At 43.0% G+C, this 24,496-nt stretch overlaps 1 protein-coding gene across 1 annotated transcript in view; it reads left to right on the top strand.

Moving 5' to 3' along the window:
• SIRPB2 (signal regulatory protein beta 2) overlaps nt 1–16,383 on the top strand; it is a 37,949-nt gene extending 21,566 nt beyond the window's left edge. Inside the window, exons 2-5 of the mRNA XM_023550108.2 lie at nt 9,648–10,013; nt 11,621–11,962; nt 12,552–12,617; nt 13,644–16,383. Coding sequence (XP_023405876.1) covers nt 9,648–10,013; nt 11,621–11,962; nt 12,552–12,617; nt 13,644–13,813 — 944 coding nt within the window. The 3' untranslated portion in view covers nt 13,814–16,383. The remainder of the gene's footprint in view (nt 1–9,647; nt 10,014–11,620; nt 11,963–12,551; nt 12,618–13,643) is intronic.
• The last annotated feature ends 8,113 nt before the right edge of the window (nt 16,384–24,496 follow it).

The following is a 24,496-nucleotide window of genomic DNA, read 5'->3' on the forward strand; positions in this document are numbered from 1 at the left end:
ACAAAGGCCCAGTGTCAGTTAATTGGGGAAAAGATAGTCTTTTTAACAAATGGTGCTGGCATAACTGGATATCCATTTGCAAAAAAAAGAAACAGGACCCATACCTCACACCATGCACAAAAACTAACTCCAAGTGGATCAAAGACCTAAACATAAAGACTAAAACGATAAAGATCAAGGAAGAAAAAATAGGGACAACGTTAGGAGCCCTAATACAAGGCATAAACAGAATGCAAAACATTACTAAAAATGCAGAAGAGAAACTAGATAACTGGGAGCTCCTAAAAATCAAATACCTATGCTCATCTAAAGACTTCACCAAAAGAATAAAAAGACCAGCTACAGATTGGGAAAAAATTTTTCAGCCATGACATCTCTGACCAGCGCCTGATCTCTAAAATCTATATGATTCTGTTAAAACTCAACCAAAAAAGACAAACAACCCTATCAAAAAGTGGGCAAAGGATATGAACACACACTTCACTAAAGAAGATATTCAGGCAGCTAACAGACACATGAGAAAATGCTCTCGATCATTAGCCATTAGAGAAATGCAAATTAAAACTACGATGAGATTCCATCTCACTCCAACAAGGCTGGCATTAATCCAAAAAACACAAAATAATAAATGTTGGAGAGGCTGCGGAGAGATTGGAACTCGTATACACTGCTGGTGAGAATGTAAAATGGTACAACCACTTTGGAAATCTATCTGGCGTTTTCTTAAAAAGTTAGAAATAGAACTACCATATAACGCAGAAATCCCACTCCTCGGAATATACCGTGAAGAAATAGGAGCCATTACACGAACAGATATATGCACGCCCATGTTTATTGCAGCTCTGTTTACAATAGGAAAAAGCTGGAAGCAACCAAGGTGTCCATCAATAGATGAATGGTTGAATAAATTATGGTACGTTCACACAATGGAATACTACGCATCGATAAAGAACAGTGACGAACCTGTGAAACATTTCATAACATGGAGGAACCTGGAAGGCATTATGCTGAGTGAAATTAGTCAGTTGCAAAAGGACAAATACTGTATAAGACCACTATTATAAGCTCTTGAGAAAGAGTACAAACTGAGAACAACACATTCTTTTGCGGTTACGAGAGCGGGCAGGGAGGGAGGGTGGGAGAGGGTTATTTACTGATTAGTTAGTAGATAAGAACTACTTTAGGTGAAGGGAAAGACAATACTCAATACAGGGAAGGTCAGCTCAACTGGACTGGACCAAAAGCAAAGAAGTTTCCAGGATAAACTGAATGCCTCGAAGGTCAGCGGAGCAAGGGCGGGGGTTTGGGGACTATGGCTTAAGGGGACTTCTAAGTCAATTGGCATAATAAACTCTATTATGAAAACATTCTGCATCCCACTTTGAAGTGTGGCATCTGGGGTCTTAAATGCTAACAAGCGGCCATCTAGGACGCATCAATTGGTCTCAACCCACCTGGATCAAAGGAGAATGAAGAACACCAAGGTCACACAATAACTATGAGCCCGAGACAGAAAGGGCCACGTGAACTAGAGACTTATATCATCCTGAGACCAGAAGAACTAGATGATGCCCGTCCACAACCGATGACTGCCCTGACAGGAAGCACAGCAGAGAACTCCTGAGGGAGCAGGAGAACAGTGGGATGCAGAGCCCAAATTCTCATAAAAAGACCAGACTTAATGGTCTGACTGAGACTAGAAGAATCTCAGCGGTCATGGTCCCCAAACCTTCTGTTGGCCCAGGACAGGAACCATTCCCGAAGACTACTCATCAGACATGGAAGGGACTGGACAATGAGTTGGAGAGAGATGCTGATGAAGAGTGAGCTACTTGTATCAGGTGGACACTTGAGACTGTATTGGCATCTTCTGTCTGGAGGGGAGATGGGATGGTAGAGAGGGTTAGAAACTGACAAAACGGTCATGAAAGGAGAGACTGAAAGAAGGAAGCGGGCTGACTCTTTAGGGGGAGAGTAAGTGGGAGTATGTAGTAAGGTGTATATAAGCTTATATGTGACAGACTGACTTGATTTGTAAACTTTCACTTAAAGCACAATAAAAATTATTTAAAAAAAAAAAGAAGAAGGCTGAGGAAGAGGTGCCTCCTCAAAGTAGAGTCGACCTTAATGATGTGGATGGAGTCAAGCTTTCAGGACCTTCAATTGCTGATGTGGCACTACTCAAGTGAGAAGAAACAGCTGCAAACATCCATTAATAATAAGAGTATGGAATGTATGAAGTACGAATCTAGGAAAACTGGAAGTCATCAAAAATGAAACAGAACTCATAAATATCAATATCCTAGTAGGCATCAGTGAGTTGAAATGGACTGGTATTGACCATTTTGAATCAGACAATCATATGGCCTACTATGCCAGGAATAACAAGTTGAAGAGGAATGGCATTGGGCTCATCATCAAAAAGAATATTTCAAGATCTATCCTGAAATACAATTCTGTCAATGATAGGATAATATCCACATGCTTACAAGGAAGACCAGTAAATGAGACTGCTATTCAAATTTACTCACCAACCACTATGGCCAAAAATGAAGAAATTGAAGATTTTTACCATCTTCTGCAGTCTGAAATTGATCAAACATGCAATCAACATGCATTGATAATTATTAGCGTTTGGAATATGAAAGTTGGAAACAAAGAAAAAGGATTGATAGTTGGAAAACATGGCCTTGATAATAGAAATGACGCCAGAGATCACACAATAGAATTTTGCAAGAGCAGTGACTTCTTTGCAAATACCTTTTTTCAGCAACATAAACAGTGTCCATACATGTGGACCTCACCAGTTGGAATACACAGAAATCAAATCAACTGCATCTGTGGAAAGAGACGATGAAAAAGCTCAATTTCATCACTCAAAACAAGGCCAGGGGCCGACTGTGGAAAAGACCATCAATTGCTCATATGGAAGTTCAAGTTGAAGTTGAAGAAAATTAGAACAAGTCCAAAAGAGCCAAAGCACAGCCTTGAGTATATCCGAGCAGAATTTAGAGACCATCTCAAGAACAGATTTGACACTAGTGACCGAAGACCAGACAAGTTGTGGAATGAAATCAAGGACATCATACGTGAAGAAAAGAAGAGGTCATTAAAAAGACAGGAAAGAAAGAAAAGACCAAAATGTATGTCAGTAGAGGCTCTGAAATTTGCTCTTGAACATAGATTAGCTAAAGCGAAAGGAAGAAATGATGAAGTAAAAGAGCTGAACAGAAGATTTCAAAGGGCAGCTGGAGAAAACAATGTAAAGTATTATAATGACTTGTGCAAAGACCTGGATATAGAAAACCAAAAGAGGAGAACGGGCTCAGCATTTCTCAAATGAAAGAACTGAAGAAAAATTCAAGCCTCTAGTTGCAATACTGAAGGATTCTATGGGAAAAAATACTAAACAACGCAGGAAGCATTAAAAGGATGGAAGGAATACACAGAGCCACTGTACCAAAAAGAATTGGTCAACTCTCAACCATTTCGGGGGTAGCATATGATCAAGAACTGATGGTACTGAAGGAAGAATTCCAAGCTGCACTGAAGGCAATCGTGAAAAACAAGGCTCTAGGAATTGAGGAATATTAATTGAGATGTTTCAACAAACAGATGCAGCACTGGCAGGGCTTACTCATTTGTGTCAAGAAATTTGGAAGAAGTTGTCTAGTCAACCAACCGGAAGAGATTCATATTTGTACCCATTCAAAAGAAAGGTAATCCAACAGAATGAGGAAATTATCAAATAATGTCATTAATATCACATACAAGTAAAATTTTGCTGAAGATAATTCAAAAGTGGCTGCAACAGTTCATGGACGGGGAAGTGCCAGAAATTCAAGCCAGATTCAGAAAAGGACTTGGATTGCTGATGTCAAATAGATCTTGGTTTAAAGCAGAGCATACCGGAAAGACGTTTACCTGAGTTTTATTGACTATGCAAAGGCATTCGATTGTGTGGATCATAACAAGTTACGGATAACATTTCAAAGAGTGGGAATTCCAGAACACTTAATTGTGCTCATGAGGAACTTGGACATACATAAAGAGGCAGTTGTTCAGACAGAACAAGAGGATACTACATGGTTTAAAATCAGGAAATGTGTGCATCAGGGTTATATATTTTCACCATACTTATTCAATCTGTATAATGAGCAAATAATCTGAGAAACTGGACTATATGAAGAATGAGGCATCAGGATCGGAGGAAGACTCATTGACAACATGCATTATCCAGATGACACAGCCTTGCTTGCTGAAAATGAAGAGGGCTTGAAGCACTTTACTGATGAAGATCAAAGACCACAGCCTTCAATAGGGATTACGCCTCAACATAAAGAAAACAAAAATCTTCACAATTGGACCAATAAGCAACACCATGATAAATGGAGAAAAAATTGAAGTCGTAAAGGATTTCATTTTACTTGGATCCACAGTCAATGCCCATGGAAGCAGCAGTCAAGAAATCAACGCATTGCATTGGGCAAATCGGCTGCAAAAGATCTCTTTAAAGTGTTAAACACCAAAGATGTCACTTTAAGGACTAAGGTGCGGCTGACCCAAGCCATGGCGTTTTCAATTGCCTAATATGCATGTGAAAGCTGGACAATGAATAAGGAAGACCAAAGACAAATCCATGCCTTTGAATTATGGTGGTGGTGAAGAATATTGAATATACCACAAAATGCCAGAAGAATGAACAAATCTGTCTTGGAAGAAGTATAGCCAGAATGCTCCTTAGAAGCAAGGATGGCAAGACTTTGTCTCAAGTACTTTGGACATGTTATCAGGAGTACCAGTCCCTGGAGAAGGACATCATGCTTGGTAAAGTAGGGGGTCAGCAAAAAAGAGGAAGACGCTCAACGAAATGGATTGACACAATGGCTGCAACAATGGGCTCAAGCTTAACAATTGTGAGGATGGCGCAGGACCAGGCAGTGTTTTGTTCTGTTGTACACAGAGTCACTATGAGTGGGAACCAATTTGACAGCACCTAACAGCAAAAATAAATATAAGAAATCTTTGCCTAATCAAGTTATATTTTTTCCTACATTTTTTATCTACAAGTTCTATAGTTTTACATTTAGGTCTATTACCCATTTTGAGTTAATTTTTAAAATTTTGTTCAAGGTATGAATCAAAGTTCATTTATTTGCATATGGATTTCTAAGTGTCCCAGCACCGTTGTTGAAGACTTCTCTCTCCATTGAATTGCCTTTGTGCCTTTCTCGAAAATCAGTTGTCCGCATATGTACTAGAAAAGCCCAACCTCGGGTCTTTGAGTCAATTCCGACTCACAGCGACCCCATGTGTTATGGAGTAGAACTCCTCCCTAGGGTCTTTTTGGCTGTAATATTTATGTGAGTAGATTAGCAGGCCTTTCTTCCGCAGCGCAGGTTAAACCACCAACATTTAGGTTAGTAGTTGAACGTAAACCGTTTTTGTTACCCAGGCAATATATCAGTGAAATAAACTTTCAAGTCTGTTCTACTGATACGTTTGTCTATCTTCATGCCAATACCACACCTTCTGGATTACTGTAGCTTTACAATGAATCTTGAAACCAGGTAGTGTTCTCCAAATTTGTTCTTCTCTTTCAAATTGCTTTGGTTATTCTAGGTTTGGCTACTCTAGAAATTTTAATAAGATGGTTGCTTTTTACAACAACAAAGCCTGCTGGGATTTGAATAGAGATTATATTTAATTGATATTTCAATTTGAGGATAATTGACATCTTATCAATATTGAATCTTTCCACACATGAACAGTGTATATCGCTCCAACTTATTCTAAATTTCTTTTTAAAATTTCTCTTAGCAATGTTTTAGGCATTTTCAGTTCTTCACATTTTTTGCCAAATTTATCCTTTTGTGTTTTTTATTATATTATTAATGGTAATTTAATTTCAATTTCCAATCATTCGTTACTAGTGTATAGGAATACAAATAATTTTTGTATGATGGATCTTGCATCCTGCAACCTTGCTCAACTCATTTATTAGTTACAGGGTAAAAAAAAAACAAAAAACCCAAACCCACTGCCATTAAGTTGATTCTAACTTGTTAACAGCCATATAGGACAGAGTAGAACGCCCCACAGAGTTTCCAAGGAACTGCTGGCCTTTTGGTTAGTAGCCATAACTCTTAACTACACCTCCAGAGTTTCCAAAACAAACCCATTGCCATTGAGTCAATTCCAACTCATAGTGACCCTATAAAGTAAAACTGCCCCATAGAGTTTCCAAGGAGCACCTGGTGGATTCCAACTGCCAACCTTTTGGTTAGCAGCTGTAGCACTTAACCACTACACCACCAGGGTTTCCGTTATTAGTTATAAAACCCAAAAAACCAAACCCATTGCCTTTCAGTCGGTTGCAACTCATAGCAACCCTATAGGACAGAGTAGAACTGCCTCATAGAATTTCCAAGGAGTGCATGGTGGATTTGAACTGCTGACCTTTTGGTTAACAGTTGTAGCACATAACCACTATGCCACCAGGGTTTCCATTATTAGTTATATTACCTTTTAAAATAGATTCCAGTGCATTCTGTACATAAATGACTATGTCATCTGCAGATAAAGGCAGTTTTACTTCTTCCTTTCCAATCTGGTTGTCTTTAACTTCCTTTTATCATTTTACTGTACTGGTTAGAGCCTCCACTGCAATGTGGAATAGAAGTAATAAGAACACTCTTCTAGTTCCTGACAATTCTGTCTTTTACCATTAAGATGTAACTAAGATGTTAGCTAAGATTTTTACAGATGTTATCATATTAAGAGAATCCCTTTCCATGTCTAGTTAATTGAGAGTTTTTATTAGTAATGGGATGTTGGATTTTGTCATATGCTTTTTCGTCGACTACTGAGACTTTTTTTCTTTTTCTTTTTGCTGTTGTGGTAATATGGTTAACTGATTCATCTTTTTGTTTGGTTTGTTTTATGCAGGTGAAATTGACACAAGATACAATTAATCATTTTAATGTGTATAATTCAGTGGCTTTTAGCATATTCAAAATGCTGTGAACCACCACCTTTCTCTATTTCAAAACTTGTTCATCATCCCGGAAAAACACCTGTACCCATTAGGTAATCACTCCTCTTCCCACCTCTTCCTATCCTCTGGTAACCACTAAGATGCTTTCTGTCTCTATAAATTTGCCTATTCTGAATAGATCATATAAAGGAAATCATAAAATGTGTGATCTTTTGTGTCTGACTTCTTTCATTTACCATGATGTTTTCAGGTTTATCCAAGTTGTAGCATGTATCAACCATTCCTTTTTATTGCAGAATATTATTTCATTGTACGAATACACCACATTTTACAGCATTACATTCATGGACATTTGAGTCATTTCTACCTTTTGCCTATTAGAAATATGATAGCTCTGTATTTAACCTTTGTGGAACTGCCAAGCTGTTTTCCATATCGGCTGCATCATACTAAGTTTCCACCAGCAACTAACAAGGATTCCCATTTCCCCATATCTTTGCCAACATTTTCTATTTTCTGGGTTTTGTTTTTGTTTTTATTAAAACTATTAATGGATGTCAAGTGCTATCTCATTGTGGTTTTGATTTGCATTTCCTTAATGACAAATGATGTTGAACATTGTTTCATGTGCTTTTGGCCATTTGTGTATCTGCTTCAGAGAAATGTCTATTCAAGTCCTTTGCCCATTTTTTAATTATTATTTATCTTTTTGTTGTTGAATTAGTAAGAGTTCTTTATCCATTCTAGATACTAGACCATTATCAGATATACGATTTGCAAATATTTCTCCCATTCTGTAGGTTGTCTTTTCACATTCTTGGTGATATCCTTTGATGGATGAAAGTTTTTAATTTTCATGAATTCCAATCTATTTTTCTTTGATTGCTTGTGCTTTCTGGTTAAAATTAAGAAACCATCGCCAAGTCCAAGGTCATGAATATTTACCCTATTTTCTTCTAATAATTTTATAGTTTTAGCTCTTTCATTTAGGCCTTTGATTCATTTTGGGTTACATTTTTGTGCATGGTGTGAGGTAGATATTCAAATTTATTATTTTGCATTTGAGTATCTAGTTGTCCCAGCACCATTTGTTGAAAAGACTTCTGTTCTTTCCCCACTCAATGATCTTGCCAGTCTTCTTGAAAATCAGTTGACCTTAGATGTATGTGTTTATTTCTGGACTCTCAATTCTATTTATTAATCTATATGTCTATCCTGATGCCAGTGCCACATTATCTTGATTATTGTAGCTTTATAGTAAATTTTGAACTTGGTAAGTGTGTGTCCTCTAAATTTGTTCCTCTTTTTCAAGATTGTTTGGCTACCCGGAGTCTCTTGAATTTCTTTATGCATATTAGGATAAGCTTTTCAATTTTAGCAGGAAAAAGACATTGGGATTTTGATAAGAATTTCCTTGAATGAGTAGTTTAATTTAGAGTGTAGTGCCATCTTAACAATACTAAATCTCTGTTATAAATTGAATTGTGTCCCCCCAAAATATGTGTTGAATTCCTGGCCCTTGTACCTATGGAGGAAACCCTGGTGGCGTAGTAGTTAAGAGTTACTGCTGCTAACCAAAAGGTTGGCAGTTCGAATCCACTAGGTGCTCCTTGGAAACTTTATGAGGCAGTTCTACTCTGCCTTATAGGGTCACTATGAGTCAGAATCAAATTGACTGCAGCGGGCTTGGTTTGGTTTTTTTGGTTGGTACCTGTGGATGTGATCCTGTTTTGTTATGTTAAATGGGGCCATACCAGTTTAGGGTGGATCCTAAACCTAATCACTTCTGAGTTATAAAAAGACCAGAGTAGACACAGAGACAAACATATAGGTGAAGACACACATCATGTGAAAATTATCTATGAGCTAAGGAACCAAGGAACACTCGGGGCTACTAACAAGGAAAGTATCAGCATGGCGGAGACCCTAATTGGACTTTTAGTCTCCAGAACTAATTCTGAGAAAATAAATTTCTGTTCTTTAATGCCACCCACTTGTGATATTTGTGTTACAGCAGCACTAGGTGACTAAGACAGTCTCTAATCCATGAACACAGGTTGTCTTCCCATTTATTTAGGTGTTCTTTAATTTATTTCAACAATGTTTTGTAGTTTCCAATGTACTAGTCTTTCATTAAATTTATTAAATATTTTATTTGTTTCCTACATGTTTTATGTCTTTTTGTTCCTCATTTCCTTTATTACTAACTTGTTTTGCATTAAATAGATATTTTTAGTGTACCATTAAAATGCCTGTCAAAAAAGATTATATATTTACTTATGTACATATCATTTACAGCACTCTTCATTCTTCTCTGTAAACCTATATTTCCATCTTGTGTCACTTTCTGTCTACAGGACTTCCTTTAACATTTATTATAGAATGGGTTTTAGATTGTATGTGTCTTAAGAAGTCTTTATTTCCTTTCACTTTGGAAAGATATTTTCACTGGGTATAGAATTCTAACTTGGTTTGTTCTCACTCTCCAACCAGTCACCTCATCTTCTCTTTTCTTTCCCTCTCCAACAACTCCCCTCTAGTGTCCTAAGCAATTCTCCCTGGCTAGGTAATGACTCTTTTGTTTCAAGCTTGCCTCTTAGGGCTCCAAGTCCTTCCTGCCCAGTGAGAGGCCTTTCTACCTCTGTTTCAGGACCCTCTGAGCAGAGGAGTGGGAATGAGTGGCAGGTGCTACAGCCTGAGGGCCCCATGCGTGTGGCAGAAGGTGAGGCGCTCCTACTGAGGTGTACAGTGGTCGGCTCTTCGGTTGATGACATGATACGATGGATCAGAGTGAGAAATCAGGACCAGCAGGAAATTTATAACTTCAAACATGGCTTCTTCCCTGGAGTGATGCCCATGACCCAGCGGACTCTAGAATCACTTAATTGGGATTATTCCATCCGAATCCACAAAGTCACCAGGGAGGATGCTGGAACCTATCACTGTGTGAGATTTGATGGCTTGAGTCAGCACTTGGAAGAGACGCTCAATGAGGGCACCTCAGTGCTTGTGAAGGGTGAGTATCAGGCCCACAATCATAACATTCTGCTCCATCTTCCTGGACCCATCTCCCTTAGCCCCAATAATGCTGCATAACAAGGAATCTCAATGGCATGCAACAGTAAGTATTTTTTATCTCACTCACATATTTATGGGTTACTTGGGGCCTCTCTGTTCCACATGCCTCATTCCAGGGCCAAGGCTAGAAAGGAAGCAGGTATCCTGGGTATGTTTTTCTCATGGAGATAGAAAAAGCACAAGAGAACAAGCCCAACTGCACAAGCATATTTCAGTTTCAGTCCCTAGGTGGCACACATGGTTTGCAATCAGGTGCTAACCTAAAGGTTGGTGGTTCAAACCCACTCAGCAATACTGTGGAAGTAAAGGCCTGGCAATCTCCTTCCCTCAAGATTAAAAAAAAAAACAGAACCAAACCAGTCACCTTCCAGTTGATCAGCCATGAAAACCCCATATAGCAGTTCTATTCTGTAACACATGGGGTCACCAGTGAGTCAGAATCCACTTGATGGCAACTAACAACTCATTGCATGTCTGCTAACATCCCATTGGCTAGATCAAGTCCCGTGGATAAGCTCAAAATCAAGCGTCAAAGAAGTGCACTCTGCCCAGAATGAGTCCATGGTAAGTAAGGGTGTGGATGTACCATACTACCAGAGTGGAGTGTAGAATAGGACTGATAATCCAGTCAAACTGTACTCCTCAAGTTATGGTATCTAGAATTCCACTCATAGTGGCCTAGATAATAAAATCCTGGGTCTGTTATTCAATACCAAAAAAAAAAAAAAAACCAGTTGCTATCAAGTCAATTCTGACTCATGGTGATCCCATTGTTTCAGAGTAGAACTGCTCCATAAGGGTTTCAATGGCTGTGCCAGTGAGCCCTCAAATCAATGGCTTCAGCTCTACACACTTTAAGAGCTGAATTTGGAAAATAGGGAAACATCATTCCCACTTGAAAGCTCACTGAGGTAATTGAATAAAAGAAAGGATGCTTGGGAAATCGCCCTGCAAACTGTTGACGTGGAGAGTGTCTGGATGTGCGGAGTTCATCTCAACTTGACACAAGCATTTTGGAAGGCTCTTTCCAAGTTCTGATAGCTGTCTTCTCTGGGTTTCCACCCTCAGGGAGATTTTCTTGACTATTATCACCAACAGACTAAGGACTTCTTCAGGCAGGACATTCGTCTGTCTTACTGCGCTTCATTTTCCCAGATCTAACATTGGCATGTAGGAGTCCCCAGGTGGCACAAATGGTTGAATGCTGCTTGGTGGTTCAAACCTACCCAAAGGCGCCTTGGAAGACAGGCCTGCAGATCTGCTTCCGAAAGGTCACAGCCTTGAAAACCCTATGGAGCAGTTCTATTCTGCACACATGGGATCATCATGAGTCAGATTCAACTTGACAGCAACTAACAATAACAGAACATCATTGGCACATATAGTAAATCAGAAATTCTTTACTGATTGAGTCAGCTTGTGAGTAATGAGGGAATCCAGGAAGGAGTCAGGAGAAGGGGAAGGAGGAGAGACTATGAGTGAGGGAAATGAGTGAATAATGAAGGAAGCAAGGATATCTAACAAGGACCGTCTCTTTGGCTTCAGGAGCTGAGGACCCGGAGCCAGACCTCTGGATCATCCAGCCTCAGGAGTCAGTGTCTGTGACCACTGGAGACACTGTCATCCTGAACTGTACGGTGCTTGGAAATGGTCCTCCAGGACCCATCAGGTGGTTCCGGGGGACTGGTCTGAGCCGGGAGGCTATTTACAACTTCGAAGGCATTTCTCACCCCAACGTGACAGCAGTCCGGGCCTCTGACAATGACTTCAGCATTCTCCTAGAAGGCATTTCCATTGAGGATGCAGGCACCTACTATTGTGTAAAGTTTCAGAGGAAACTTAACAGACAATACCTGTCTGGACAGGGCACCAGGCTGACAGTGAGAGGTGAGATAGGAAACACAGTGTCCTGGGGACATGTCAAGAGGGGGGACTCACAAGGTAATTTTCACCTTGTCCCAAACAAACCAGCTCTTCTCAGCCTCAGTGCCTTTGCATAAGCTATTCCCTCTCCCTGGAATGCCTTTTCTTTTCCTCTAGAAAACTCCTACCCATTCTTCAAGGCCCAGAATAAATGGCTCCTCTCTATGAAACCTTCTCTTCCTCCCAGGCAGAGTTAGTCTCTCCTGATTCTGGGCTTCCACTGCACTTTGTATAGATCACCAATGATTCAACAAACATCTATTGAATGCCTGTTCAGTGTCCAGCACTGTGCTAAGTGCCGAGGACAATGAAATGAATGAGACCTTTTCCCTATCCTAGAGATGTTCAAGTAGAGAGTCTAAGTCTTTCTTTAGAGATGTTCAAGTAGAAAGTCTGAGTAGTCCTTCAAAGTCACGAGGTTTGTCGTCTGGCCCTTACCCAGGTAGAAATGAGCAGACTCACCTACATGCCCCAGATCCTAGGATAGAGAATCAGGAAGTAGCAGGAGAGAAAATAAAGGGGGAAATGTGAGAATGTCTGTTCCCCTTTGCAGCAAAACCCACCTCTCTCCAAGAGGGAGAATTCATCTATGGTTCTTCAGACTGGACATCTTTGACAGGTGAGTGTACCTACCTCCAGTGGAGTTTTTCAGCCCCTCACAGGTGGCCACAGATGGATTGAGCTTGGGAAGGGAGCAGTCCCAGACTTTCAAAGGCCATATGCTGCCAAAAACTTCCCAGAACTCCATCTCAACCACAGAACCAGGGACCCAGGGAGCCACGTTAAAGCTCCTCAACTAAAGAAAAATTTTTCTAACAGGCAGAGTTGTCCAGTTGTTCAGTGGACAGTCTTGCTTTAGAGGTAGTGAAACTCCACCATTCAGAGGGTAGGGATATACTGCGAGGATTTGAAGAACAATGCTGAAGAACAGGGCTTGGCAGCCAGGCCTGGATTGCAGCTTTCTTTGCTATATAATGGTGGGCTCCTTGAGTCTCTGGTGTTGTATTCTATGAACTGGGAGGCACTGGAATCAGAAAGCTGCCCTCATGGCATTGCATAAGGGTCCAATGAGATCACTCATCCCAAGTGCCTAGAACAGTGCCTGGTACAACAGTGTTAACCCTCAGGGACAGAAGCAGCCAGGTTACCTCCCTGATGCTCAGCCCTGTTCCCATCACTCCTGGGAGCCAGATTGCCTGGGTCCCATCCTTTCTTCTTTGACTCATATGGCCCTGAGCAAATCACTTCCCATTCTGGGCCTATGTAGTCACCTATAAAAATGAGACCATTATTCTACTTTACAGGGTTGATATGAGGATTAAATTACATAATTGGGAAGTGATTCACTCATGGTCTGTACAGCTACAGAGTAGCTGAGAAGCCAATAAATTAAAGCTGCTTTTGTTATTATCAGCAGTCAGAGATGCTGTCAAGATGGCTGCAGGTACAGGTGGGATACTGATCAAGGCCCCTTCTGGCTCAGGAGTCTTCGATCTCCTTCCCCAGTCTAGAAAGGATGTGGTCCTAGGAGTTATGCAACATCTGGGGCAGACCCCACCCATGGGGGTACCAACAGGGGGCTCCAAGGTGTGGGCTGTGGGTCACTCACAAGGGTCCCACCTGAGCTCTCCCCTATGTCCCCCAGGCCTCTTGTCTACATTCTTACTTGCAGTCTTGGGGCTGAAGGCAGTGACCTTGGCTGCACTCCTGCTGGCCCTGGCTGTCCACCGGAGAAGAACTTGGCAAGAAGGCTTCAAGATCCCAGAATCAGCAGAGCTGTGCACATCTCTGTATGGGAGTAAGGGTCAGGGATGAAGGATCAGCCCTGGAAGGGGTTCTCTGAGCTGGAGAGAGGCCAGGGCTCCCCAACCATTTCTCTCCCTCCAGTTCTAGTCGCCAGATGCCCACAAGGTCTCATGATAAACTCTTGGATCCCTGTGCCTGGTTTCAATTCTCCTGGTGAAATTCCCCCTTTGCACTGGGCTCCCTTCTAGTGTGCCATCCTCTCTCCTCTCAGCCTGTTCAAGTGCTCCTTGTCCTTCAGGGCTTTGCTTAGGTCTCTTCTCAATGCCCTGGCTCCTGTCACAGCCCTTTGGGGAGTATCCCCCCTTTTCCTCAACTCTCCAAATCTTTCTCATCCTTCAAGACCCACCTCAGAGTCCTCTTCCCAAAAGTTTCTCTGAGCATCTCTGAGCTCGAACAGCAGACCACCTGTGATCCTTCACTGACATCCTTCTTCCCCCTCCCCCTGCCCATCTTCTTTCCTCACTCCAGCTGGCTGGGGTGCCTGTAATAGTTAGAAAGCAGGCTTGGCAACTATAACAAGGACCTTAAATAACAGCTGCTTAGGCCAGAAGGCAGCCCCTCCAAACGGTTAACTTGCTCAGCTGCTAACCCAGCTACTAACCAGAAAGTTGGAGGTTTGAGTCCATTTTACCCCCACAGGACACATGGCAATGTTTGGAAACCCTGGTGGCATAGTAGTTAAGAGTTTGGCTGCTAACCAAAAGATCGACAGTTCGAATCCACCAGGTGCTCCTTGGAAACCCTGATGGGGCAGGTCTACTCTGGTCTATCAGGTCGCTATGAGTCGGAATTCACTTGACAGCAACAGGTTTGGGTTTTTTTGGTTTTTGGAGACATTTCTGGACGTGGCAACTTGGGGGTACTACTGCCATCTAGTGGATAGAGGCCAAGTATGCTGCTTAAACATCCTACCGTACACAGTACAGCCCCACACAGAAAAGAATTACCTGATCCAAAGTGTCAGTGGAATCCCTGGGTGGTACCTGGCTGTAATGTGCTTGACTGCTAACCAAAAGGTTGGAGGTTCGAGTGCACCCAGAGGTGCCTTGGAAGAAAGGCCTGGTGATCTACTTCTGAAAAATAGGCCATTGAAAACCCTATGGAGTACAGTTCTACTCTGACACATGTGGGGTCTCGGTGAGTCGGAACGACTCGACGGCAGCGAGTAGCGATGAAGTGTCAGTGGTGCCGAGGCTGAGAAGCCCTGGAGTAGGGGAACACGTCCAGGCCCTGGGGTCAGACTCCTGTCTTTTAATCTTTAAGGCCCTACTCCCTCACCGCGAGCCTTTACCTAAGTCATTTCACCTCCTTGGACATCAAGGGTAAGAATGCAGACTTTTCTGCATTGCATAAAACCAACTCAATTCAATGCTTCCTGAGGGCCTACTATGTGCTGCGTACACTGTGGATGCTCAATGAGTGTTACTTCCCTTCTCTCTTTCCCTGCAAGCATTTATGAGCACCGAATATTTGGGGATTCATCTGGATGTCTTTGGTTATAAGCAACAAAAAAACAACTGGAAAACACCAAAGCCAAATGGGACATTAATTTAGCCTAAGACGCAGGTGTGGTAGGCTCCCTAAAGATATCCTTGTCCTGCACCCTGGAACCTGTGAACGTTACCTTATACGGCAAGAAAGGACGTTGCAGATGTGATGAAGGGTTTTGAGATGGGGAAATATCCTGGACTACCCTGGTGTCCTCTAAATGTAGTCCCAAGCGTCTTTATGAGAGAGAGACACAGAGGTAGATTTGACATGTGGTAACGTGACCACGGAGGCAGACACTGGAGTGATGTAGCCACAAGTCAAGGAATGCTGGCAGCCACCAGAAGCTGGAAGAGGCAAGGAACAGATTCTCTGCTAGAACCTCTGGAGGAAGCAAGCCCCTGCCGACACTTTGATTTCAGCCCAGTAAAGCTGATTTTGGACTTCCAACCTCCAGAACTGTGGGAGAATAAATTTGTTTTAAAACACCCACTTTATGGTGATTTGTTACAACAGCCACAAGAAGCTCATACAGCAGGGAAGCATGGAACTGGGCCTCCACAGTGACTAGAGGTGGTTTCGCGCTCTGCCTGGCAAATGTCCCATCCTGCAGGCCCTGGTCTCTGCCCCCTCTCTGACCTCATCATCCACCTTACCCTGACTCCACTCCAGGACCCTCCTGAGCCTTGACCACACCAAACTCCTTAATTCATTCGAGTCTCTGCCCGGCTATTGCCTTTGGGAGGCCTCGCTCCATCACTGCATCCACTAATACTCCCCCATCACGCCCGCTTACCTTATGCAGCTCGAGTTTTCTTCATAGCACTTGCTCCTGCCCGAAAAATTGTGTGTGCATGTGTGAGTGTGTGTGTGAGTGTGTGGGGTGCGGCAGTTGTGAGTGTGTGTGAGAATGTGGGAGGGTATCAGAGTGTGTGTGTATGAGTGTGTGTAGGGGAGTGTGTGTGAGTGTGTGGTGGGTGTCTGTGTATTTATTTCCTTGGTGAGTATTAGTTGTCCCCACTAGAATTTGAGCTCTCTCAGGGCAGGGACCTGACATGTCACCATTGTAGCCCCTTTTCAAAAAGCGATTGAGGGCTTCCCTCCCACGGTCCTTGTCCCATCCTCTTCCACCCACAAGGAGCCTTGTCAAGCCTGCCCAGGACCAGCCTCCATGCCAGCTCCTCCATAGAGGGTACCTCAACTCAAATATTCCAAGGCCCCAGAGCCTGAGGACAAGGAGGCACAGAGTCCACTCTATAGGGGCCTCTGCAACTCAACTAGGTTTGCCAAATTGTGTTCCAATGCCGTCACACTAACATACACTCCCACCAGGCACGAGGCAACTCTTGTTGCCTCACATTCTCCACAGTGCTTGATATGGTCAGACTTGTAAAATGTTGGCCAGCTGGATGAGGTAGAAGGGCATGTCGTCGTGGTTTTGATTTGGTCTCGTTGCTGACTAGTGAGGTTAAGCATCTTTCCATGCATAGGAGGGCAGTATTGTTATTTTATTATTATTATTATCATTAATTGGTTTGGGGAAGTTGTAAAAAGAAGTAGAAATAGTCCCAACTTTGCTGAGGTGGTGGTAGTAGAGATGGGGTGAGAGGTACTAGCTGCTTCCATGTGTAGGAGCCTCTGGGGGTTTTGAACATCAGTTAGGGAATCAGTAAATTCCTCCACCAAGCAGCTTGGGATAAGAATGAGCAGAGAAGGGCCTTGGAGAGTAGGGGTGCTTGTGGTGCTGAGATGAAGTTAAGGGTTGTCTTAGGCTGGGTTCTCTAAAGAAGCAAAATCAGTGCAGTGTATATATAAATAGGGAGAGAGAGAGATTTATATCAAGGAAATGGCTCATGCAGTTGTAGAGCCTAGAAATCCCAGCCCTGTGGGTCAGGTGTCAGACTGGAAGCTTCTTCTCACTCACATAGCTGCAGGGGCTGACGAACCCAAGATCAGCAGGTCAGACAACAGGTTGCTGGCTCATGGGCTGCGGAGGCTGACGAACCCAAGAGCGACAGGTAAGATGACAGGCTGCTGGCTTAAGTTCCGAGAACTGGCGTTCAGAGGATGATGAGCCAAATGCAGGATCCAGTGCAGAGTAAAAGCCTGCAGGCTTTGCCAGAAAGCCCATATATATTGGATGCAGACCCACCCCCAAGGAAACTTCCTTTCAACTAATTGGCTGCTCATAGCAAATCTCAACATGGAGGAGATTACATTTATATCAGATCTCATCAAGGAGATGACTACATCATTACATAACTACCAAACAACATCATAGCTGCCAGACCACTGAGAAACATGGCCCAGCCAAGTTGACACACAACCTTAACCATCACAGGGGTGAGCATCTGGTTGGGGTGATTTAGAAGGTGGTGGGTGGTGGGGTTTTGAGGTAGGGGTGAGGCTGGAAGTAGTAGAGGTGGTGGGACCTGGAGATGGAGCTAGGGGTGGATCAAATCACTGCCCCCAAACTCCTCCACTCAGACTATGAAAAGCCACCTCCTGAAACAGGAGGTAGGAATTGGCAAGCACAGTCCCGCAGGCCAAAGAGAGGCTGGGAGGTATAGTGGTTAGGAACACACTCAGGGACCAGACTGCTTGGGTGAAAACTTACTACGGAGTCGACATTCTCCTATCTATAAAGTGGGGATGCTGATCATAGAACTCACTTCATAGGGTTATCAAGCAGATGAAATGAATTAATGTATCTCGAAAGGGTCTGGGGCATAGTAAAACCAAACCCACTGCTGCCGAGTCGATTCCAACTCATAGCGACCCTGTAGGACAGAGGAGAACTGCCCCCATAGGGTTTCCAAGGAGCTCTTGGGGGATTTCAACTGCCAACCTTTTGGTTAGTAGCTGTAGCTTTTAACCACTATGCCACCAGGGTTTCCAGGGCATAGTAAGTGCTCGATAAACATTGGAGTCCCGAGTGGTATAAACTGTTAAGCCCTCAGCTACTAACCAAAAGGTTGGAATTTCGAACCTACCCAGCTACACCTCAAAAGAAAGGCCTGGCAATACCTATGTCTAAAAAAATCAGCCATTAAATACCCTGTAGAGCACAGTTCTACTCTGACACACATGGGGCCACCATGAGTAAGAACTCTATATATAGCAGCTGGTTTGGGAGTTTTGGATATTATATTACCGGTGCTGCGGTTAAATGCTCGGCTGCTAACCAAAAGGTCGGTGGTTCAAACTCACAGCTGCTCCATAGGAAAACAGACCTGGCCATATGCTTCCATAAAGATTTCAGCCTAGGTCAAAAAAAAAAAAAAACTCCCCCCCCCCCAAAAAACCCCGACCCAGATGGTTTCACTGGAGAATTCTATCAAATATTTCAGAAAAGATGGATTCCTGGTGGCACAGTGGTTAAGAGCTAATCAAAAGGTCAGCAGTTTGAATTCACCAGCCGCTCCTTGAGACCTTTATGGGACAGTTCTATTTTGCCCTATTGGGTTGCTATGAGTTGGAATCAACTCAACGGTGATGGGTTTGGTTTTTGATATTCAGAGAAGAGTATTCTATTCAAACTATTTTAGAACATATTAAAGGAAGGAATACTCCCTAATTCATTCTATGAAGTCAGCATAACCCTGATACCAAAGCCAAGCAAAGACACTACTAAAAAAGAAAATTACGGATCAATATCCTTTGTGAATATAGACGCAAAAATTCTCAACAAAATTCTAGGCAACAGAATTCAACGACATATCAAAAAAAATAATACATCATGATCAAGTGGGATACATAACCAAGGATGCAAGGATGGTTCAACATTAGAAAATCAATCAACCTAATCCCACCACATAAATAAAACAAAGGAAAAGAATCACATAATCATCTCAATTGACACAGAAAAATCACTTGACAAAATTCAGCATCTATTCTGGATAAAAACTCTCAGTAAAATAGGAATAGAAGGGAAATTCCTAGGCATAATTAAGGGCATATATGCAAAACCAACAGCCAACATTATTCTTAAATGGAGAAAGATTGAGAGCATTCCCCCTAAGAATGGAAATGAGACAAGGATGCCCTTTATTACCACTCTTTTCAATATTGTACTGGAAGTCCCAGCTAGAGCAATAAGACAAGAAAGGGAATTCAAATTCGAAAGGAAGAAGCAAAGCTATCCTTATTTGCAGACGACATGATCCAATACATAGAAAATCCCAGAGACTCCACAAGAAAGTTACTGGAACTAATAGAAGGATTCAGCAAAATGGCAGTGTACAAGATCAACACGCAAAAATCAGTTGGGTTCCCTTACACTAACAAGGAGGATTCTGATAAGAAAATCAAGAAAAGAATACCATTTACAATAGCCCCCAAATGAATAAAATACCCTGGAATAAACCTAACCAGGTATCATGGATCGAATTGTGTCCCTCAAAAATATGTGTCACCTTGGTTTGACCATGATTCCCAGTATTGTATGATTGTTCTCCATTTTGTGATTGTAATTTTATGTTAAAGAGGATTAGAGTGGAATTGTAACACCCTTACCAAGGTCACATCCCTGATCTAATGTAAAGGGAGTCTCCCTGGAGTGTGGCCTGCACCACCTTTTATCTTACAAGAGATAAAAGGAAAGGGAAGCAAACAGAGAGGGGGACCTCATACCATCAAGAAAGAAGCACTGGGAGCAGAGCGCTTCCTTTGGATATGGGGTTCCTGTGCTGAGAAGCATCTAGTCCAGGGGAAGCTGGACGAGAGGGACTTTCCTCCAGAGCCAATAGAGAGAAAAAGCCTTCCCCTGGAGCTGATGCCCTGAAATGGACTTCTAGCCTACTAGATTGTGAGAAAATAAATTTTTCTTTGTTAAAGCTATCCACTTGTGGTATTTCTGTTACAGCAGGACTAGATGACTAAGATACCAGGAATGTAAAGGATTTATACAAGGAAAACTATAAAACACTACTGAGAGAAACTAAAAAAGATCTCCATAAGTGGAAAAACATACCATGCTCATGGATTGGAAGATTTCAGCCTAGGAAACCCTATAGGGCTATTCTACTCCATCATGTAGAGTCTCTATGAGCAGAAATCAACTTTACGGCACCAGCAACAGTTAGTATTACAGGTGAAGGATGCCCCAGGGGCCAGGGATCCCTGCCCTCAGAAAGGGCTTTCCCCAGTGGCACAAAAGTAAAGAAGGGGTGACATCTGAGTTTTGGGACTTCAATATCATCCAACAGCTGGAGCTTGAGGAGCCAAACACCCACAGATGTCGGGCAGGTAGGTCATCAACAGTTTACTGGGTGAAAGACCTTGCTGACAGCCAAGCATGAATGAGTCTCTGGCCTCCTGAACCTTCTGGAAAGTTGGGGGGGAGCATCCCTAGCTCCATCTCCAAGTCCCCCACCACGACTACTTCCAGCCTCACCCCTACCTTGAAGCCCTGCTACTACCATCTCTTGACCCACCCCAGCCCCACATTCACCCCTAACCCCATTCCAGTACCACACATACTTCTACCTTAGTCACAGCGAGGAAGAGAGTAGGAATCAGTTCTACTGATGGTTGCAATGGGGAGGAGAGTCTCTCACCACAAAAGGTGGTCTAGAGTGCAGCCCCACCCCCCACCTGTCTGTCAGGTGTCCTGCCAGGCCCCAGTGCAGGCAAAAAGCGACTAGAACCCATTCCTTTGGCGTGTAAACTTCAAGTATTTTTGCATGGTTTAAATACACACTGAATTTCCCGGAACGCAACTATTGTGTCAATGGTAGGAAGATTGTACTTTGTGTTATTCAAAACTCCATTAAGAGGTTTTTTTTGTTTTGTTTTGAAAAATTATGTCACCCCCATAGCAACACACAAAATTTTTGTCACCCATCAAACAGTTCACTACAGAAACGCAAGCATCTAACTGCTTCATTTTCTCTTGTATTGTCCTTATGCCTGAGGATTGAAATATATATATTTTTTTATTCCAAATTGTAATTGTTGCGCTGAGTTGGCTCCAACTCATGGCAACCCTGTTATCTTAGTCATCTAGTGCTGCTATAACAGAAATACCACAAGTGGGTGGCTTTAACAAAGAGAAATTTATTTTCTCACAGTCTAGTAGGTTACAAGTTCAAATTCAGGGTGTCGGCTCCAGGGGAAGGTTTTTTTCTCTGTCGGTTCTGGAGGAAGGTCCTTGTCCTCAATCTTCCACTGGTCAAGGAGCTTCTCAGGCGCAGGGACCCTGTGTCCAAAGGACGCCCTCCACTCCTGGCGCTGCTTTCTTGGTGGTATGAGGTCCCCAACTCTCTGCTTGCTTCCCTTTCCTTTTATCTCTTGAGAGATAAAAGTTGGTGTAGGCCACAACCCAGGGAAACTCCCTGTACTTTGGATGAGAGAGGTGACCTGAGTAAGGGCGGTGTTACAGTTCTACCCTAATCATCTCAACATAAAATTATAATCACAAAGTGGAGGACAACTACACAGCCTAACCAAGTTGATACACACATTTTTGGGGAGACATAATTCGATCTATCACACCCATGTACAACAGAATGAAACATTTCCTCGTCCTGTGCTATCTTCATCATCATTGGTATGCTCAAGTCCATCGTCTCAGCCACTGTGTATTTTGAGTGACTTCCGACTTGACGGTGGTGGGTTTGGGGTTTTTTTGGTCCAATCTAGGGGGCTTATTTTCCAGCACTATATTGGACAGACTTCTGTTGTAATCCATAGGGTTTTCATTAGCTGATTTTCAGAAGTAGATTGCCAGACCTTTCTGCCTAGTCTATCATGTTCTAGAAGTTCTGCTGAAATCCGTCCACCACGGGTGACTTAGCTGGTATTTAAAATACCAGTGGCGTAGCTTCCATCTTCATAATGACATGCAAGCCACCATAGCCTGACAAACTGACAAACAAGTGGTAGTATTCCAAATTATTTTGCCTTTATTTCTCTGGTTAAGGCATGATGTTGATTTTTATTATCTCTGAATTCCACTTAAGGTAGTAAAGGGGTTAATACAAACTCTTGTTATAAAAAAGAGTGTCGATCTGAGAATGCTGAGGACACAGGGTTGCTGCCCCTACCCTTGCTCAAACATAAGCCCTGAGGCCCTGAGAGGGTGAGAGGCCTACCTGGTCACCAGATATCCAGGGAGATCCAGGCCAACACCACGACAAACCCTGAAGACAGCTGTTTTGTGGCCACTTCACAATGGGACTAAGCATTTGTGGGTCTCAGGCCATCTCTCCTCACCACAAAGGCATTCATTTTATGGGAAACTTGAAATTGAGTCTCATCCTATCCAGCCCAACAGCCCTCATGGCTCCAGGTACCTCTCCTGTATTCTTACTCTCAGACGCTGGCCTCTGTACTTCTCATCTGGAAAACAAATGGGTTCCATGTTTCATTCGTTCTCTCCTTCATTCATTCAACCAATAATCGTTAAGTGGCTATTTAATACCAGTGACTAGGTTGGTCATAGGATATAAAATAACAGCTAACATTTGCCGAGGGCTTACAAGTGCGAGGCACTGTTCTCTGCACTTTAAATTGAATCCCCATGTCTCCTCCGGATGGCACAGTGATTAGGAGATTGGCTGCTAATCAAAAGATCAGCTGTTCGAATCCACCAGCCACTCCTTGGGAATCCTATGGGGAAAGTTCTACTCTGTCCTATAGAGCTACTATGAGTTAGAATCAACTCGATGGCAATGGGTTTGGTTTGTACCTCCCTCAGGTAGTTACTGTTAGGAGCCCCGTTTTACAGATCAGGAAATTGAGGCTTACAGGGATAATCTACCCAAGACCATACAAGCGGTAAGGTCTGGGCTTCAACACCCAGGCTGTTTGAGTCCACAGCTGGTGCTCCTAACAAGGAGACCATATTGTGCTGGACATATGATAGTCCCAGGGATTCCGGCTAGGTCTGGGAGGTGAACATTTAACATGGTGTCACAGGGCATGTGCAGGGGCTTCCTGGCTGAGCCTGGGACCCAGGAAGGACTCCTTAAGGATGGGACACCTAAACTGATACCCAAAGGAGGAGCAGGAGCAAAGGGAAGAGAATTCTAGATAGGGCGACAGGAAGCGCTAGGGCAAAGGACTCTAGGACCTGGAGGACAGTATTGTGTCTGAGACAGTGCCCTTCAGGAAGAGGTCTAAAGAAGTGAGGGAGTGTCTTGCCAGTCCTGGAGGGAAAGGTGTTCCAGGCAGAGGGAGTAGCAAACGCAAAGGCATTTACATTGGAGGCAAATACATGCCTGGCACCTTCCAAGAACAACAATGGGAGGCCAGTGTGGCGGGAGCTGAGGAAGTTAGTGGGGTCCCTAGGAGACAAGACGAGGGGATTGGCGCAAATCCATGGCCCTGGCAGGCTGTAGGACTTTGACTTTCACAGAAAGCAAGATGGGGAACCATGGAAGGTGTCATGGATTGAAATGTGTCCCCCCAAAATATCTGTCAACTTGGCTAGGTCATGATTATCAGTATTGTGTGATCATCCAGCATTTTGTCATCTGATGTGATTTTCCTATGTGTTGTAAATCCTATCTCTATGTTCAAATCCACCAGGTGCTCCTTGGAAACTCTGTGGGGCAGTTCTACCCTGTCCTATAAAGTGGCTATGAGTCGGAATCGACTCAAAGGCACTGGGTACTGGGTTTTACGATGTTAATGCGATGGGATTAGTGGCAGTTATGTAGACTCAATCTACAAGATTGGATTGTGTCTTAAGTCAAACTTTTTTGAGATATAAAAGAGAGAAGTGAGCAGAGACACAGGGGGACCTCATACCACCAAGAAAGCAATGCCAGGAGCAGGGCACGTCCTTTGGACCTGGGGTTCCTATGCAGAGAAGCTCCCAGACCAAGGGAAGATTGATGATAAGGACCTTCCTCCAGAGCCAACAGAGGCAGAAAGCCTTTCTCTGGAGCTGGCACCCTGAATCCAGACTTCTAGCCTACTAGATTGTGAGAGAATAAACTTCTCCTTGTTAAACCCATCCACTTGTGATATTTCTGTTATAGCAGCATTAGATGACAAAGACAGAAGGGTTCTGAAGAAATGAGTGATATGTTGTTAAAGGTCTGTTGGGTTTTTTGTTGTTTTTTTCTCCTAGAATGCGTGCCACATGAAGGCAAGGACTTCGTTTTTTGCACTATCACATCCCCAACCCTTGGTTACCGGGCCCTTGGTAACACTCAGTTAATATTTGAACAAGTAAAGAATGAATGAACAAATGAA

Source organism: Loxodonta africana, chromosome 24, assembly GCF_030014295.1.
Source record: "Loxodonta africana isolate mLoxAfr1 chromosome 24, mLoxAfr1.hap2, whole genome shotgun sequence".
Taxonomy (NCBI): domain Eukaryota; kingdom Metazoa; phylum Chordata; class Mammalia; order Proboscidea; family Elephantidae; genus Loxodonta; species Loxodonta africana.